The sequence below is a fragment of the Hylobates moloch genome, unplaced genomic scaffold (genome assembly GCF_009828535.3).
Source record: "Hylobates moloch isolate HMO894 unplaced genomic scaffold, HMol_V3 SCAFFOLD_23, whole genome shotgun sequence".
Taxonomy (NCBI): Eukaryota; Metazoa; Chordata; class Mammalia; order Primates; family Hylobatidae; genus Hylobates; species Hylobates moloch.
The window spans coordinates 18,936,195-18,954,339 of record NW_026652298.1 but is presented as its reverse complement, the minus strand read 5'-3'; the positions used below and the strand labels follow the sequence as shown (position 1 = coordinate 18,954,339).

The 18,145-nt window shown below is 43.7% G+C and overlaps 1 protein-coding gene across 5 annotated transcripts in view; it reads left to right on the top strand.

Moving 5' to 3' along the window:
* The window catches only part of CCDC125 (coiled-coil domain containing 125), a 53,785-nt gene that overhangs the window by 20,186 nt on the left and 15,454 nt on the right, over window positions 1-18,145 (top strand). For all 5 annotated transcript variants that reach the window (XM_032145040.2, XM_058434174.1, XM_058434175.1 and 2 more), the window contains 6 exons: window positions 1,594-1,680; window positions 4,773-4,850; window positions 5,894-5,979; window positions 8,866-8,948; window positions 12,624-12,739; window positions 17,253-17,360. In XM_032145040.2, coding sequence (XP_032000931.1) covers window positions 1,594-1,680; window positions 4,773-4,850; window positions 5,894-5,979; window positions 8,866-8,948; window positions 12,624-12,739; window positions 17,253-17,360 — 558 coding nt within the window. The remainder of the gene's footprint in view (window positions 1-1,593; window positions 1,681-4,772; window positions 4,851-5,893; window positions 5,980-8,865; window positions 8,949-12,623; window positions 12,740-17,252; window positions 17,361-18,145) is intronic.

Sequence of the window (18,145 nt, the reverse complement as noted above, 5' to 3'; positions counted from 1 at the left end):
CGGCCTCCCAAAGTGCTGGGATTACAAGCGTGAGCCACCGCGCCCGGCCTCATCTTTTTCAACTGGCCTCCTCTGTTTCTTATCCACCTCATCTCTTAAAAGAAACTACTTACGTAAACATGCCCACCAGTTCTCCTTTCCACCCCACTTCTCCTATCTCCTCCTTGAGAAAGTAAGTTATCACTTCCTTCCACCTGCCTTCCCCGTATGTGTGGCTTCAAACAATCTGACTTAATTTAACCTCATTAAAGTCAGAAGCCCAGAGTCTCAGGCAGACTGAGTAGCCCACTGCCTTGGTGGAAATAGCAGTTTCTGTGAGCGGTGTCTGTCCTTTGGGAAATAGGAAGCCCACCTTAGTGTGTGTTTGGGACTCTTCCCGTGAAAGCTACTATATTCAGCTGCCGAGACAAAGTATCACAACTGGTGGTTTAAAACAACAGAAATCTGTTTGCTTTTAGTTCTGGAGGCTGAAGTTTGAAACCAAAGTTTCATCAGGCCATGCTCCCTCTGAAGGCTTTAGAGGAGAGTCCTTTGCCTCTTCCTAGCTTCTGATGCTTGCTGCAATCCTTGGTGTTCCTTGGCTGGTAGCTGCAGAAATCCAGCCTCTGCCTGTCGCATGGCCTTCTCCCTATGAATCTGGGTCCAAATTTCCCTCGATTTATAAGGACACTAGTCATTGGATTGGGGCCTGCAGCTGCCTCCTCACCTTGAGTCCCTACATAAGGAACTGCAACCTCAGTATGTAAACAACATGAAAGCCAACTGGGGCTAGGGGCAGTGGCTCATGCCTGTAATCCCAGCACTTTGGGAGGCCAAGGCAGGTGGATCATTTGAGGTCAGGAGTTCGAGACCAGCCTGGCCAACATAGTGAAACCCTGTCTCTACTAAAAATACAAAAATTAGCCGGGCAGTAGTAGCACGTGCCTGCAATCCCAGCTACTCGGGAGGCTGAGGCAGGAGAATCGCTTGAGCCTGGGAGGCAGAGGTTGCAGTGAGCTGAGATCACACCACTGCACTCCAGCCTGGGTGACAGAGTGAAACTGTCTCAGAGACCTTCCTGGTTCCAGCAATTCTCATGCCTCAGCCTCCGGAGTAGCTGGGATTACAGGTGTGAGCCACCATGGCCAGCTATTTTTTACTTTTTTAATTGAGACAGTCTCGCTGTCACCCAGACTGGAGTGCAGTGTCTCAGCCTCGGCTCACTGCAACCTCCGCCTCCCGGGTTCAAGTGATTCTCCTGTCTCAGCCTCCAGAGTAGCTGGGATTACAGGCATGCACCACCACGCCCGGCAAATTTTTTGTATGTTTAGTAGAGATGTGGTTTCACCATGTTAGCCAGGCTGGTCATGAATTCCTGACCTCAGGTGATCCACCCACCTTGGCCTCCCAAAGTGCAGGGATTACAGGCGTGAGCCACCTTGCCCGGCCGAGGCTTTCAGTTTTAGTAGGTCTGGTTCACTCACTAAGTTTAGAAGAATTTTCAGCCTCATTTGTAAGTGGTTTGAGCCAAGGGTAAATGTAGACTAGCCAAACTGATAATTTTAGGGTTGCATATCTTGCAGATAGGAAGACTAATTTTCTTTCTGTCCTCAGGAGGTAGAAATTTTAAAAACTGAACTTGAGGCATCTCAAAGACAACTCAGAGGTAAAGAGGAAGCATTGAAAATTCTTCAAAGCATGGTAAGAAGTTGTTTTTAAACTTTCACCACTTACACATTCCAATAATAATGTTGGTATGGTTTTAACTTTTAAAACCAAAGCAGAAGGACTTAATATAGTTGAGGGTTTTTTTAGGTATATATATTTTTAAGAGCTTTATAATTTATATATCATGAAGTTCACATGTAAATGTACACTACAATTCATTTTTACTGGATATAAGAGTTGTACCACCATCACTATAATCTAATTTTAGAACATTTCCAACACCAAAAAAGGGACTTGGTGCCCATCAGCAGTCATTCCTCATTCCCACCCCTATCCCCAGTAATCTATTTTCTGTTTGTAGATTTGCCTTTTCTATTTAATATAAATAGAATCATAAGATATATGACTGGATTCTTTTGCATTGAGATTCTTTTAGTTAGCATGTTTTAGAGGTTCATACATGTCGTAGCATGTATCAGTACTTTCTTCCTTTTTATTGCCAAGTAATACTCCATTGTGTAGATGCACCATGTTTTGCTTATGCATTCACCAGTTGATGGACATTTGGGTGGTGTATTAGTCCATTTTCATGCTGCTGATAAAGACATACCCAAGACTGGGGGAAAAAAAAGAGGTTTAATTGGACTTACAGTTCCACATGGCTGTGAAGGCCTCAGAATCATGGTGGGAGGTGAAAGGCAGTTCCTACGTGGCAGCAGCAAGAGAAAATGAGGAAGATTCAAAAGTGGAAACCCCTGATAAAACCATCAGATCTCATGAAACTTATTCACATACCAGAACAGTATGGGGGAAACCACCCCCATGATTCAAATTATCTCCCATTGGGTCCCTCCCACAACACATGGGAATTATGGGAGTACAATTCAAGATGAGATTTGGGTGAGGACACAGAGCCAAACCATATCATTCTGCTCTGGCCCCTCCAAATCTCATGTCCTCATATTTCAAAACCAATCATGCCTTCCCAACAGTCCCCCAAAGTCTTAAATCATTTCAGCATTAACCCAAAAGTCCACAGTCCAAAGTCTCATCTGAGACAAGGCAAGTCCCTTCTGCCTATGAGCTGGTAAAATCAAAAGCAAGCTAGTTACTTCCTACATACAATGAGGATGTAGGTATATAGCCATTCCAAATGGGAGAAATTGGCCAAAACAAAGGGGTTACTGGGCTCATACAAGTAAAACATCCAGCAGGGCAGTCAAATTTTAAAGCTCCAAAATGATCTCCTTTGACTCCAGGGCTCACATCCAGGTCACACTGATGCAAGAGGTGGGTTCCCATGGCCTTGGGCAGCTCCGCCCCTGTGGCTTTGCAGAGTACAGCCCCCCTCCTGGCTGCTTTCACAGGCTGGCATTGAGTGTCTGTGGCTTTCCCGGGTGCACAGTGTAAGCCCTGGGTGGATCTACCATTCTGGGGTCTGGAGGATGGTGGCCCTCTTCTCATAGCTCCACGAGGCAGTGGTGTAGTAGGGACTCTGTGTGGGGGCTCCAACCCCACATTTCCCTTCTGCAGTGCCCTAGCAGAGGTTCTCCATGAGAGCCCCATCCCTGCAGGAAACTTCTGCCTGGACATCCAGGCATTTCCATACATCCTCTGAAATCTAGTGGAGGTTCCCAAACCCCGATTCTTTACTTCTGTGCACCCACAGGCTCAACATCACGTGGAAGCTGCCAAGGCTTGGGGCTTGCACCCTCTATATTCACAGACCAAGTTGTACCTTGGCCCCTTTCAGCCACTGCTGGAGTGGCTGGGATGCAGGGCACCAAGTCCTTAGACTGCACACAGCACGGGGACCCTGGGCCCTGCCCACGAAACCATTTTTTCCTCCGAGACGTCTGGATCTGTGATGAGAGAGGCTGCTGCAAAGGTCTCTGACATGCCCTGGAGACATTTTCCTCATTATCTTGGGGATTAATATTTGGCTCCTCATTACTTATGCAAATATCTGCAGCTAGCTTGAATTTATCCTTAGAAAATGGGATTTTCTTTTCTATTGCATTGTCAGTCTGCGAATTTTCTGAACTTTTATGCTGTGCTTCCCTTTTAAAATGGAATGCCTTTAACAGTACCCAAGCCATCTCTTGAATGCTTTGCTGCTTAGAAATTTCTTCCACCAGATACTCTAAATCATCTCTCTCAAGTTCAAAGTTCCACAAATCTCTAGGGCAGGGGCAAAATGCCACAAATCTCTTTGCTAAAACATAACAAGAGTCACTTTTGCTCTAGTTCCCAACAAGTTCCTCATCTCCATCTGAGACCACCTCAGCCTGGATTTCATTGTCCATATCATTATCAGTGTTTTTGTGAAAGACACTCACTCAGCAAGTCTCTAGAAAGTTCCAATCTTTCCCACATTTTCCTGTCTTCTGAGCCCTCCAAACTGTCCCAATCTCTGCCTGTTACCCAGTTCCAAAGTAGCTTCCACATTTTTGGGTATCTTTTCAGCAATGCCCCACTCTACTGGTACCAAATTACTGTATTAGTCCATTTTTATGCTCCTGATAAAGACATACCCAAGACTGGGAAGAAAAAGAGGTTTAATTGGACTTACAGTTCCACATGGCTGGGGAGGTCTCAGAATCATGGCGGGAGGCAAAAGGCACTTATAACATGGCAGCAGCAAGAGAAAATGAGAGAGATGCCAAAGCGGAACGCCTGATAAAATCATCAGATCTCGTGAGACTTATTCAGTACCATGAGAACAGTATGGGGACAACCGCCCGCATAATTCAAATTATCTCCCACTGGGTCCTCTCACAACACCTGGTAATTATGGGAGTACAATTCAAAATGAGATTTGGGTGGGGACACAGAGCCAAACCATATCAGGTGGTTTCCACTTTTTGACTGATGAATAGTACTGTTCTGAACACTTTCTTTGTGTGGAAAATTCATTCATTAATTTCCACATTCATGGGAAAAGAGCCAAACCAAGATCTCCTGACTTTTGAAATATCAGACTCTCCATAAAAGGTGGTCACTGGGAAATTCTTATCTCAATTCATCTTAATTTTCCATTGCCTTAAAATAGAAGAGAACTTCATGATGTACATAGGAGTGATTACAGATTTAATTTATACTGATGCTAGTTTTATTTTTCTTAGGCAATACTTGGCAAAGCCACAAGTCATACGCAGGCAGTGCTTCAAAAAACTATGGAACAAAACAGATCCTTGGAGAAGGTATTTGGTGCTTTCAGTGTAGACTTACTGAATCCAATAAGCTTTAAATATAATTTCCCTAAACTCACCATACTAATGGATCTGTCATTTGTGCATACCCTCTGCTAGGTGTGCTTCAGTTCTGATGGTCTTCCCTTTTGGAGTTTACAATCTAAAACAGATTGTCATGTGCACAATGAATTCAGGTTATTTTTATTTCCCCATGTTAAGGTAGTAGGAGGCCTGCCAAATTGGTACTTCTCATTTCTTCTTTGGTTTTTTTTTTTTTGAGACGGAGTCCTGCTCTGTCACCCAGGCTGGAGTGCAGTGGCGCGATCTCCATTCACTATGAGCTCTGCCTCCCGGGGTCACGCCATTCTCCTGCCTCATGCTCTCAAGTAGCTGGGATTACAGGTGCCTGCCACCACGCCCGGCCAATTTTTTGTATTTTTAGTAGAGACGGGATTTCACCGTGTTAACCAGAATGGTCTCGATCTCCTGACCTTGTAATCTGCCCACCTTGGTCTCCCAAAGTGCTGGGATTACAGGAGTGAGACACCATGCCCAGCCCATTTTTCTTCAAAAAAAATTTTTTTTTAAAATCCTTATCCTTGCCTGGCAGGACGTATGTCTTTCTGACCATCTCATCTTCACTATAAAGGTAGTTAGGAATCATCCTAGATGGTCATGTCTCCTGTGCTTGGTGTGTTCTCCCTTGATGGGACAATTGAGCTAAGATTTCCAGGAGTGGATTTTGCTTGAGGTCTCTACATGCAGCGGAGGTGGGCACTGAGAAATCTAGGTGCAGCAGTCCAGCAAATTTTGAAGGCAAACAATTTGAAATTTTTTCTATATTAAGTGAGTTTTGGCAGCGTTGTTTTGAGTGCTAAAGAGGCATATTATATGTGTTTGCAAATGTCAGAGATACTTTTAGAGCAATAATTAATTTTTCTCTTTAAACCATTTCTGAGAACTGATTATATGATTTATTTCAGCTATTCACAATGTCCTGAAATGATTTATTTGTAGTAATTTGCCATGAAGGTACTATTTTCTTTCCATAGGAAATAAATGCCTTGCAGTGGGAAATAGAATTTGATCATAATAGATTTAAAAATATAGAGGAATCTTGGATCCAAAAATATGACAGGTTTGTATATTACTCCATTATTTTTCTTTGACAACCTTTAAAATGTATGTAATTCAAAAGTAATTTATCCTTTCTTCTTTGAGCCAAGTGCAAAAGATTATAAAATTTTTATTGCTTATCCACTTACTAGTCACATATTTTTGTTAGTGTTAATTTTCCTTAAAGAAAAAAATAGCATAGGCTGGGTGTGGTGTCTCACACCTTTAATCCCAGCACTTTTGGGAATCTGAGGCACTTGGATCTGAGGATCACTTGAGTCCAGGAATTTGAGACCAGCCTGGGCAACATGTTGAAACCCTATCTCTACAAAAATACAAAAAGTAGCTGGGTGTGGTGGCTTGCATCTGTAGCCCCAGCTACATGGGAAGCTAAGGTGTGAAGATCACTTGGGCCTGGGAGTTGGAGGCTACAGTGAGCCATGATTGTGCCACTGCACTTCAGCCTGGATGACAGAGTGAGTCCATGTCTCAAAAATAAAACAAAACAAAAAAACTAAAACCAAAATAGTATAAACTCTATCTTAAAATACAGTGTAAGAATTATTTTAGAATTGGAACTATTTGTTTTTTTCAAACAAAATCTTTTGAGGGGCTGGGCATGATGGCTCAGATCTGTAATTTCAGCACTTTGGGAGCCCGAGGTGGGAGGACTGCTTGGTTCAGGAGTTCAAAACCAGCCTAGATGACATAGCAAGATCCTCATCTTGTTAAAAAAAAAAAAGATGAAAAATAAGATGGTTAAGATGGTAAATTTTTATGTTCTGACAATCAATTCCAAAGAGAGAAAAAATATCTTTGGAACAACTCTTTTATTTGTGTGAGTTTATTTAATAACTTTAAGTTATACACTTACTATAAAGTCAGTCATTTCAGTTGGGTATGGTGGCTCACACAATCCTATCGCGCCCCAGTCCCTGTTGGACTGAACAAAGTGGGACGAACGTGGGAATAAAAATAAGGACAAAAGAGTATATTTGGAAGAAGGGGTCAGGGGGCTCCTTGCTCTAGTGAACAAGGGCCCTGAGCTTTTAGTGCCCTTCGTATTTATTGAGTAAAGGAGATAGGGAGGAGGTGGTTTTCAGTCAGCTGCTTGACTCGGTGCAGGCTTGCAGAACGGCATTCTCTGAACAGTAGTATCCAGATGTTCCAGTAGATAACCTCAAGGAGCATGGCGCCAGAGTGACTGCCCTCAGCAAACCTTCTGGCGGCAGGTGCAGATGTGAGTTTGCCTACATCCTGCATTCATGATAAACAGTTTGCTGTTGGATCGTATAGCCTCAGTGGAATGCTAAGTTGGTCATGATCCTCTGGCTTTCGGCTCTCTACATAATCCCAGCATTTTGGGAGGCTGAGGCAGGTGGATCACTTGAGGCCAGGAGTTAGTTCTAGACCAACCTGGCCAATGTGGCGAAATCCTGTCTCTACCAAAAATACAAAAATTAACTGGGCATGGTGGTGCACACCTGTATCCCAGCTACTCAGGAGACTGAGGCAGGAGAATCGCTTGAACCCAGGAGGTAGAGGCTACAGGGACCTGAGACTGGGCCACTGCACTCTAGCCTTGATGACAGAGCGAGACCTTGTATCCAAAAAAAAAAAACAGAAAGACTGAATAATATTCTGTGTTGCGTATGTAGGCCATTTTGTTTATCCATTCATTCCTGATGGATACTTGAGTTAACTCTACCTTTTGGCTATTTTGCATGATGCTGCTATGAACATGGGTGTACCCTATGTATCTTTTTTTTCCGTGAAATACTTTGTTGGTTTTTTTTTTTTTTTAGTGCAGTTGTAGATTCACAACAAAATTGATCAGAAGGTACAGAGATTTCCCATATACACAGCCTCGCCCACTGACAACATCCCCCACCAGAGTGGTACATTTTTTATAACCAACGTTGATACATCATTATTACCCGAAGTCCATAGTTTGCATGAGGACCTATGTATGTAAGTTTCTGAAGGTGACCTAAGCATATAGTTGATATTCAAATGGTTATTAAGTAAAGAGAATGAGTATGCAAAATGGATGGCTTAGAAATATTTCTGGTTCTGATTATGTCTCAACTAAGAAAGGTTAAGAGTATGTTTAGGCCGGGTGCAGTGGCTCACGCCTGTAATCCCAGCACTTTGGGAGGCCGAGGTGGGCAGATCACTTGAAGTCAGGAGTTTGAGATCAGCCCAGCCAACATGGTGAAACCACTTCTCTACTAAAATACAAAAATTAGCCGGGCGTGGTGGCGGGCACCTGTAATCCTACCTACTCAGGAGGCTGAGGCAGGAGAATCACTTGAACCTGGGAGGCACAGGTTGCAATGAGTTGAGATCACACGACTGCACTCCAGCCTAGGTAACAGAGCAAGACTCTGTCTCAAAAAGAGAAAAAAAAAAAGGGGTATGTTTAAAATCTTGGCTGGGCATGATGGCTCACAACTGTAATCCCAGCACTTTGGGAGGCTGAGGCGGGCTGATCACTTGAGGTCAGGAGTTCGAGACCAGCCTGGCCAACATGGTGAAACCCCATCTCTACTAAAAATACAAAAATTAGCCAAGTGTGGTGGCAGACGCCTGTAATCCCAGCTGCTTGGGAGGCTGAGGCAGGAGAATCACTTGAACCCAAGAAGTTGAGGTTGCAGTGAGCTGAGATTGTGCCACTGCACTTCAGCCTGGGCGACAGAGTGAGACTCCATTTCAAAAAAAAAAAAAAAAAAAACTTACCGCATTCCTTTAAATCGTTTTTATTTTTATGATACATGTAAATTCTACACTATTTTGAAGTAGGAAAAACTATATTTAGATTTTTGTGTTCCAATTATGGCAATAAAAATATTCTCACTCAGCAAGGAAGTTTTAATGTTTTAGTTATTTGAAGGCTACTTTTTTCCAGGCTAAACTGTGAAAATGCAGTCCTCAAAGAGAATTTGAAAGTGAAAACAGAAGAAATTAAAATGCTGAAGTCTGACAATGCAGGTAATGATGATTTTTGTATTAAGAGCACATGTATCAGTAAAGATAACATGCTAGTATTTTGAAATAATATACATTAAGTATAATAGAGGGAAGAAATGTATCATTTAGGTTTTTTAAATTTAAGAAAATTTATCAAGGTGAAATTCACATAACATAAAACTATTTAAAAGTGAACAATTCCTGGCTGGACGCAGTAGCTCATGCTTGTAATCCTAGCACTTTGGGAGGCCAAGGTGGGCAGATCATCTGAGGTCAGGAGTTCAAGACCAGCCTGGCCAACATAATGAAACTCCATTTCTACCAAAAATACAAAAATTAGCGAGGCATGGTGGTGCGCACCTGTAGTCCCAACTACTCAGGAGGCTGAGGCAGGTGAATCACTTTTACTCTGGAGGCCAAGGTTGCAGTGACCCAAGATTGTGCCTCTGCACTCCAGCCTGGACAACAGAGTGAGACTCCATCTCAAAAAAAAAAAAAAAAAAGTGAACAATTCTTGCCAGGCACAGTGACTCATGCCTATAATCCCAGAACTTTGGGAGGCCAAGGCAGGAGGATCACTTGAGCTTAGGAGTTTGAGACCGGCCTGGGCAACATAGCAAAACCTTGTTTTAGAAACAAACAAACAACAACAACAACAGAAAAACCAAAATTAGCCAGATGTGGTGGCACTGGCCTGTAGTCCCAGCTACTTGGGAGGCTGAAGTGGGAGGATTGTTGGAACCCAGGAGGTTGAGGCTGCAGTGAGCCATGATTGTGCCACTGCACTGCAGCTTGGGTGACAGAGCAAAACTCGGTCTTGAAAAAATAAGTTAACAATTCAGTGGCATTCACAAAGTTGCCTAACCACCACCTCTGTCTAGTTCCAGACAGTCCCAGTACTCCAAAGTAAAATCTCATACCTCTTAAGCAATTTCTCCCCATTTTCTCCTTTTTATTTAGTTTTCACTTGAAGCAAAATTGTAGAGCACCTGATATTTGAAGAACCTAAGTAGAAATGATATATATATATATATAATTTATATGTTATATACCTCATATAATGGTCTACCTTACTATGAAAGTTGATGCAAGGATACTAAGATATTTGATGTTAACTTTTTTTTTTTTGAGACAGAGTCTCACTGTATCGTCAGGCTGGAGTGCAGTGGTGCAATCTTAGCTCACTGCAAGCTCTGCCTCCTGGGTTTAAGCAATTCTTCTGCCTCAGCCTCCTGAGTAGCTGGGACTACAGGTGCATGCCACCACACCCAGCTAATTTTTTTATTTTTAGTAGAGACAGGGGTTTCACCATGTTGGCCAGGATGGTCTCAATCTCCTGACCTTGTGATCCGCCCGTCTCAGCCTCCCAAAGTGCTGGGATTACAGGTGTGAGCCACCGTGCCTGGCCTTTTTTTTGAGATGGAGTCTCACTCTGTTGCCCAGGCTGGAGTGCAGTGGCGCCATCTTGGCTCACTGCAACCTCCACCTCCCAGTTCAAGTGATCCTTCTGCCTCAGCCTCCCAAGTAGCTGGGACTACAGGTGCCCGCCACCACGCCTGGCTAATTTTTGTATTTTTAGTAGAGGCAGGGTTTCACCATGTTGGCCAGGCTGGTCTCAAACTCCTGACTTCAAATGATCCACCCACCTTGGCCTCCCAAAGTGCTGGGATTACAGGCGTGAGTCACCATGTCCGAACTGATGTTAACTTTTTACATATTTTATTTATTTATTTATTTATTTGTTTATTTATTTATTTATTTATTTATTTTCACACAGGGTCTTGCTCTGTTGCCCAGTTTGGAGTGCAGTGACACAATCTCAGTTCACTGCAACCTCGACTTTTTGGGCTCAAGAGATCCTCCCACCTCAGCCTCCCAAGTTGTTGGTACTACAGGCATGTTCCACCATGTCCAGCTAATTAAAAAATATATCATTATTATTATTATTATTTTGAGACAGAATCTCACTCTGTCGCCCAGGCTGGAGTGCATGGCACAATGTCGGCTCACTATGACCTCTGCCTCCCAGGTTCAAGTGATTCTCCTGCCTCCACTTCCTGAGTAGCTGGGATTACAGACACCCACCCCATGCCCAGATTTTTTTTTTTTTTTTTTTGAGACGGAGTCTCACTCTGTCGCCCAGGCTGGAGTGCAGTGGTGCAATCTCACCTCCCTGCAACCTCCTCCTCCCGGGTTCAAGGATTCTCCTGCCTTGGCCTCCCACATAGCTGGGATTATAGGCACCTGCCATCATGCCCAGCTAATATTTTTGTCTTTCTGTAGAGACGGGGTTTCACCATGTTGACCAGGCTGGTCTTGAACTCCTGACCTCAGGTGATCCACCCGCCTTGGCCTCCCAAAGTGCAACATTAAAAAAAAAAATGTTTGTAGAGATGGGGGTGACTCACTTTGTGAGGGCTCAACTCCTGGCTCAAGCAATCCTCCCAACTTGGCCTCCAAAAGTGCTGGGATTACAGGTGTGAGCCACTGCACTCAGCCCTAAAAATTTAGAGAAGAGGCTAGTTCTTCCTTCTTAGCAGAAATTAAAGAGGTGGCTTGAAGAGGACAAAACACAAGCCAGGCGCTGTTGCTCATGCCTGTAATGGCCAGTGCTATGGAAAGCCAAGAGGAGAGGATTGCTTGAGGCCAGGAGTCTGAGACCAATCTGGGCAACATAACGAGACTCTTCCTCTACAAAAAATAAACAAAAATTAGCCAGACATGGTAGCATGCACCTGGTTTTTTTTTTTGAGAGGGAGTCTTGCTCTGTCGCCCAGGCTAGAGTGCAATGGCGCAATCTCACCTCACTGCAACTTCCTGGCTGCTTGGGAGGTTAAGGTGAGAGGATCCCTGGAGCCCAGGAGTTTGAAGTTGCAGTGAGCTATGATTGGACCACTGCACTCCAGCCTGGGTGACAGAGCAAGACTCTGTCTCTTAAACAAAGAAAAGGAAGGAAAAAAAGAAGAAAAGGACAAAAAAAGCTCTAAATTAGGCCCTGGGGCTGAGAGCGGCACTTTATGCTTATGCTGTGTCTTAGCTGAGTTGTATAAACGCCTCCAGCTGAGATCTGCACACACAGCTGGCGCTTCTCAGCACCAGGGACTCCAGATGTCTCCTGTGTTAGATAAGTTCAGGACAGAAGCTGCTCACCATCATAAGTCCTCCCCTTCTGTCCTACCACTCCACCCTGCAGTGACAGGGAAAAGATACTGTTTTCTGCTCTCCAGTAGACAGCAGGACCCCTCTCTTTCTAAATGTTTGGTTTGAGATCTTCTTGTGAAAACTCCTAATACAAAAATCTGATGGAGCTTGGATAGCTGGTATGTTTGATATGGATACAATATATGAGATCTCACCATCCAGTTTTCTCACTAACCATAAAGTCTCTGAATAATTTCCTTTTACATATTCCCTTTTGGAAAATCCTACAAATTTTCCAAGAGGAAACAGGAATCCAACTTCAGTTGCAAAGTTAAGATGCTTTTCCATTAAAAATGACACCATCTCATCTAGTATTACATATATATGATCTTATGTGATACTCACTATTCTATCAGATAGGTTTTCTGAATGGAGCCAGATCTTGTGGGTAGTGTATTGCTTGTACGAAATGAATATGTGATGTTGGGGTAACTAGATTGGATGAGGGTGGAGTTAGGCTTCATAATGAATACTTTCTCATATGGCCCTTCCTAGTTTTGAATCAACGGTATTTGGAGGCCCTCGCCATGCTTGATATCAAACAGCAGAAGATGGCTCAGGAAAACATGTGCTGTGATAAAAGTGGCTTTGCAGAGGCTTCAGGTCTTGAGGTAGGTAAGCATGCAGGAAAGCTGAACAGAAGGGACATTTTCTACTTTCCTTTTCTTTCCCTCATTGCCCTTGTGTACACATTCTAGGATAGCACATACTTAGCAATTTGAGGATGACAGTGAGAGACGCCCCTGGGCCCAGGTTGGTTCTTCCAGTTCTGCTGGTTCCATGCCCTTCATACAGGACATTCTTGGACATGAGGGAATGTGCTGGCCACTTCTGCCCCGTTTATTTCTCATCTTTACAGTTCCAGCAGAAGCTGTGTTGGTAATGTCTCACATGTGGGTCGTTTGAGTGCTTTCATACACATTGTTGTATCTGATCTTCATCGGAGTCTTGTGAGGGCTGCAAAGCAGGTATTTTCACCATTTTAGAGAAGAGGAAACTAAGGCTCAAATTAGTTCAGTTACTTTCTTGAGGTGGCAAGGTCAACCTGTGGGAAAGCCAGGTTCAGAAAAAAATCTGCTGGTGCAATGCCAATGGCTGGCAATGTGGGAGTTTGGCTAATGAGGTCAGAAGGGGCCTGGGACTCACAAAAAAATAATGGAGCAGTAGAGTGATAGGGGGCAGCCATGCACTTATTGTAGAACTTAAGAAAAATTGGTAATAATAATAGCAAATACCTGCATAGTCCTGAGCAAGTTCAGATGATGTTCTAAGTGCTTTACATACATTGACGTATTTAGTCTACACAAATACCCCATAAAGTGGGTACTGTTATAACCCCCACTTCACAAATGAGGTAACAGAGGCATTGAGGGGTTAGGTAGTTTGCCTGGTGTCACATAGCTAGTGCATGGTGGAGCTGGGATTTGCAGCCTGTAGACTGAGCTTAGAGTCTGTGCTTTTGAGCACCATGTTCTACTGCCATGGGTGGAAAACTAGTATAATAGCAAAAAGGAAAAATGCAAGAAACAGCTTAAAGAAAGTTTAGGGACAGGGTGTTTTATGATAGTCTCGAGTAGACTACAGGCCAGCCTTACCTCCAGCCAGGCAGGAACAAAGGCCCCGACACAGCTGGTGAGGGAGCACTGAGGTGAGGAAGTAGCACCGGGAGTCAGGGATCCTGGCCGAAACCTGCTGTGATTTATATTGGCCCTTCCCAGGTCTTAGTTGCTTTTGGCAACTTAGGCATGGGCGATTATCAGAAGTAGGAAAATGAAAAGGGAAAAGACCTTTTGCCACAGATCCACCATTTGTACATTCAGCTCAACTGAAAGCTCACTCTGTGCTTCACGGTTATCATTGATGTGAGAAAGAATGTTCCAAAATGGCCTTTACACTAAGGGAGGCAGTGGAATTTTCCTCTCTGAAAAGCCTCTAAAATAGGATTATATTTTATGTCAGCTCATCCATGTGAAATGTACAGCAACAGGAAGATGCTTAGATAACAATTTTATAGTAAATTCCACACAAAACTTTATTTTTATTTTTTTGTTTTGTTTTGTTTTGTTTTTGAGACAGGGCCTCACTCTGTAGCTCAGGCTGGAGTACAGTGGCACAGTCATGGCTCACTGCAGCTTAGACCTCCTGGGCTCAAGTCATCCTCTGACCTCAGCCTCCCAAGTAGCTGGGACTACGGGTGCACACCATTATCACACCCAGCTAATGTTTTTTGTTTATTTTTTGTAGAGACAGTGTCTCATGTTGCCCAGGCTGGTCTCGAACTCCTGTGCTCAAGCTATCTGCCTGCCTTGGCCTCCCAAAGTGCTGGGATTACAGGTGTGAGCCACCACACCTAGCCCATATGAAACTTTAAAATATGGGCCAGGTGCGGTGGCTAACGCCTGTAATCCCAGCACTTTGGGAGGCTGAGGCAGGTGGATCACCTAAGGTTGGGAGTTTGAGACCAGCCTGACCAACATGGAGAAACCCTGTCTCCAGGAAAAATACAAAATTAGCTGGGTGTGGTGGTGTATGCCTGTAATCCCAGATACTTGGGAGGCTGAGGCAGGAGAATTGCTTGAACCTGGGAGACGGAGGTTGTGGTGAGCCGTGATCATGCCATTACACTCCAACCTGGGCAACAAGAGCAAAACTCTGTCTCAGAAAAATAAATAAATAAATAAATATAGCACAGGCCAGCCGCAGTGGCTCACACCTATAATCCCAGCACTTTGGGATGCCGAGGCAGGTGGATCATTTGAGGTCAGGAGTTCAAGACCAGCCTGACCACCAAGGTGAAACCCCATCTCTACTAAAAATACAAAAAAAAAAATTAGCTGGGTATGGTGGCACATGCCTGAAATCTCAGCTTGAACTTGGAGGCAGAAGTTCCAGGGAGCTGAGATCGCACCACTGCACTCCAGCCTAGGTAACAGAGTGAGACTCCATCTCAAAAATAAATAAATAAGAATAAAATAAAATATATGGCACATTATGTTGTATAGATTGCTCCTGTGAAATTGGTACATACTGGAATATGTTGGGAAAGTATTTGTGGTTAGCTTTGTGTTTGAGATGGAGTCTTGCTCTGTTGCCCAGGATGGAGTACAATGGTGCAATCTCAGCTGACTGCAACCTCTGCCTCCTGGGTTCAAGTGATTCTCCTGCCTCAGCCTCCCAAGTAGCTGGGATTACAGGCATCCACCACCATGCCCAGCTAATTTTTGTATTTTTTAGTAGAGACGGGTTTCACAATGTTGGGCAGGATGGTCTCGAAATCCTGAACTCAGGTGATCCACCTGCCTCAGCCTCCCAAATTGCTGGGATTACAGGTATGAGCCACCATGCCTGGCCCACTTGTGGTTAGCTTTTAAAGTGGAGTTTTAAAAAGTAAAATTATTATACTACTTTTCTTCCAACTACAGTGGTCAACCAAGTGTCAACCAAAAATAAGGGATCAGAATCTAGTTTATTATTTATTTATTTTTGAGACAGAGTTTTGCTCTTGTTGCCCAGGCTGGAGTTGCAATGCATGATTTCAGCTCACTGCAACCTCTGCCTCCCGGGTTCAAGTGATTCTCCTACCTCAGGCTCCCAAGTAGCTGGGATTACAAGCATGAGCCACCACACCCGGCTAATTTTTGTATTTTCAGTAGAGACGGGATTTCACCATGTTGGTCCGGCTGGTCTTGAACTCCTGACCTCAGGTCATCCACCTGCCTTGGCTTGCCAAAGTGCTGGGATTACAGGCATGAGCCACCACGCCTGGCCAGAATCTAGTTTAAAGAGTTTATTCAAGCACAAAAGTGGAGGATGGATCACCCAAGGAGCCACATATTCCAAAGAAGTCAGTGTTTTAGGCCGGGTGTGATGGCTCACGCCTGTAATCCCAGCACTTTGGGAGGCTGAGGCGGGCGGATCACGAGGTCAGGAGATCGAGACCATCCTGGCTAACACGGTGAAACCCTGTCTCTACTTAAAAAATACAAAAAAATTAGCTGGGCGTGGTGGTGGGCACCTGTAGTCCCAGCTACTCGGGAGGCTGAGGCAGGACAATGGCGTGAACCTGGGAGGCGGAGGTTGCAGTGAGCTGAGATCGCGCCACTGCACTCCAGCCTGGGCGACAGAGCGAGACTCCGTCTCAAAAAAAAAAAAAAAAAAAAAAGTCAGTGTTCTAAAGTGTAGAAGTTTGTGCTGGCTTATATGGACAATGTTTAGGGAAGTTTAACAGAATTTCAACATCTTTTGATGGTATGGTTTGGTGCATAGTTACAGAGATCTTATTAGTTGAGGTGATCGTTTTCTTTTGGGGAAGGTATATTTAACATTCCACACTGAAGATGTAACAGCCATGGGGTTCTTTTGGAAGTCATCTAGTCTGAGTTAGGTATAAGAAAATAAGACAGCTAATCTGTAACAGAGGTCAGTGATGGAAGCAGAAAGATCTGGTCTCTGTTCTCTCCTCCTCATTTATAGAACAAGAGCAACGAGGAAGAGGGTTACTCTCTAATCTAGAGGTAGCATTTCAAACATGCTACCTGACTCAGTCTCCAGGGCTTAACTTCACCCTTGGCATAAGTTTGGATGGTGCTAAAGTTTTATTCTTTTACACAGGAATCAATCGTATTTTTTTATTTTTTTTAGGAGTGGAGGGATGACTTTTTCTCATTATATATTAAAATTCCCTCGTCATTTCTGAGTAGATGACTCAGCTTAGAGGAAACTGGCAGTAGTGAATGCCAGGCATCAGGGCCACACTGTCACAGGAAAGGTGTGCTGTGGATGTTAGCGTTAACCATATTGTTAGGCTAAACTCCTGCCAAGGACTCAGACCTGTAGGAGAGTGGCGCCAGGATTAAAGGTTTTAAGAGTGAGATGAAGGAAAGTAAAATTCCCTTTTGTTTGTGTCCAAGTCATGACATTCTTTTCGTCATTTGTAGTTAATTTCTATTTGTATTCTAAAATCCCAGTCTCAGCTTTCTTCTATTTTGTTTTTCCTTTCCAGTTTTTTTGGATCAGATGCCTGAGTAGTAGTGTGCATGGATATGTGTGTAAATGCCCCTGTGTTTGTGTGCAGCTAAAACAGTGTGACACTTAGTAACAGGAGCAATGCTTTTCAATTTAAAGCTTGCAGTCCTCGGAGCCTGCCTTTGTCATGGACCTGGAGGGAACCCCTGTTCTTGTGCCAGAATGGCAGCGTCCACTCGGAAACTGCTTCTTCAGCTCAAACAAGAGGTATTGCGTTATCGCAACAGCAAAAGCTTTAGTTTTGTTTCTCTATTAATAGTAGAATAAATGGACATGTTTGCAATAATTAACTTCATTTTAGTAGTTATTGACTATGGAACTTATGCTTAGTTTTCATGTGATAGCATCAACTTATTAACTGGATTTTGTTTACCTGGTTCCAAAATACAAATATTAATAGTACTTGGGGCACGGTGCAGTAGCTCACGCCTGTAATCCCAGCACTTTGGGAGGCTAAGGCAGGCAGATCACCTGAGGTCAGGAGTTTAAGACCAGCCTGGGCAACATGGTGAAACCACGTCTCTACTAAAAATACAAAAAATTAGCCAGACGTGGTGGCAGTCACCTGTAATCCCAGCTGCTTGGGAGGCTGAGGCAGGAGAATCACTTGAACCTGGGAGGCGGAGGTTGCAGTGAGCTGAGATTACACCACCGCACTCCAGCCTAGGCAACAAGAGCGAAACTTCGTCTCCAAAAAAAAAAAAAAGTACTTGGCATGATATTTGAAGTTACCTAAAGTCATTTGCTTAAGCTCATAATTAATATTCCTAAAATTTATATTGTTCTCATCTATACATGGCCCTAAAATTACTATATAACAGGAGGAAAATGTACATTTATGCTTAAAATCACTAGGATCAGCAACACTGATTAATGGAGAGATAAGCATGGAGTGTATTTGAACAGCAGCAAGGCACAGTGAAAGGAAACTTTGTCCCAGCCAGACCTAGGTTTGCATCTTTGCTCCACCATTTACTAGCTGTGTGGCTTTG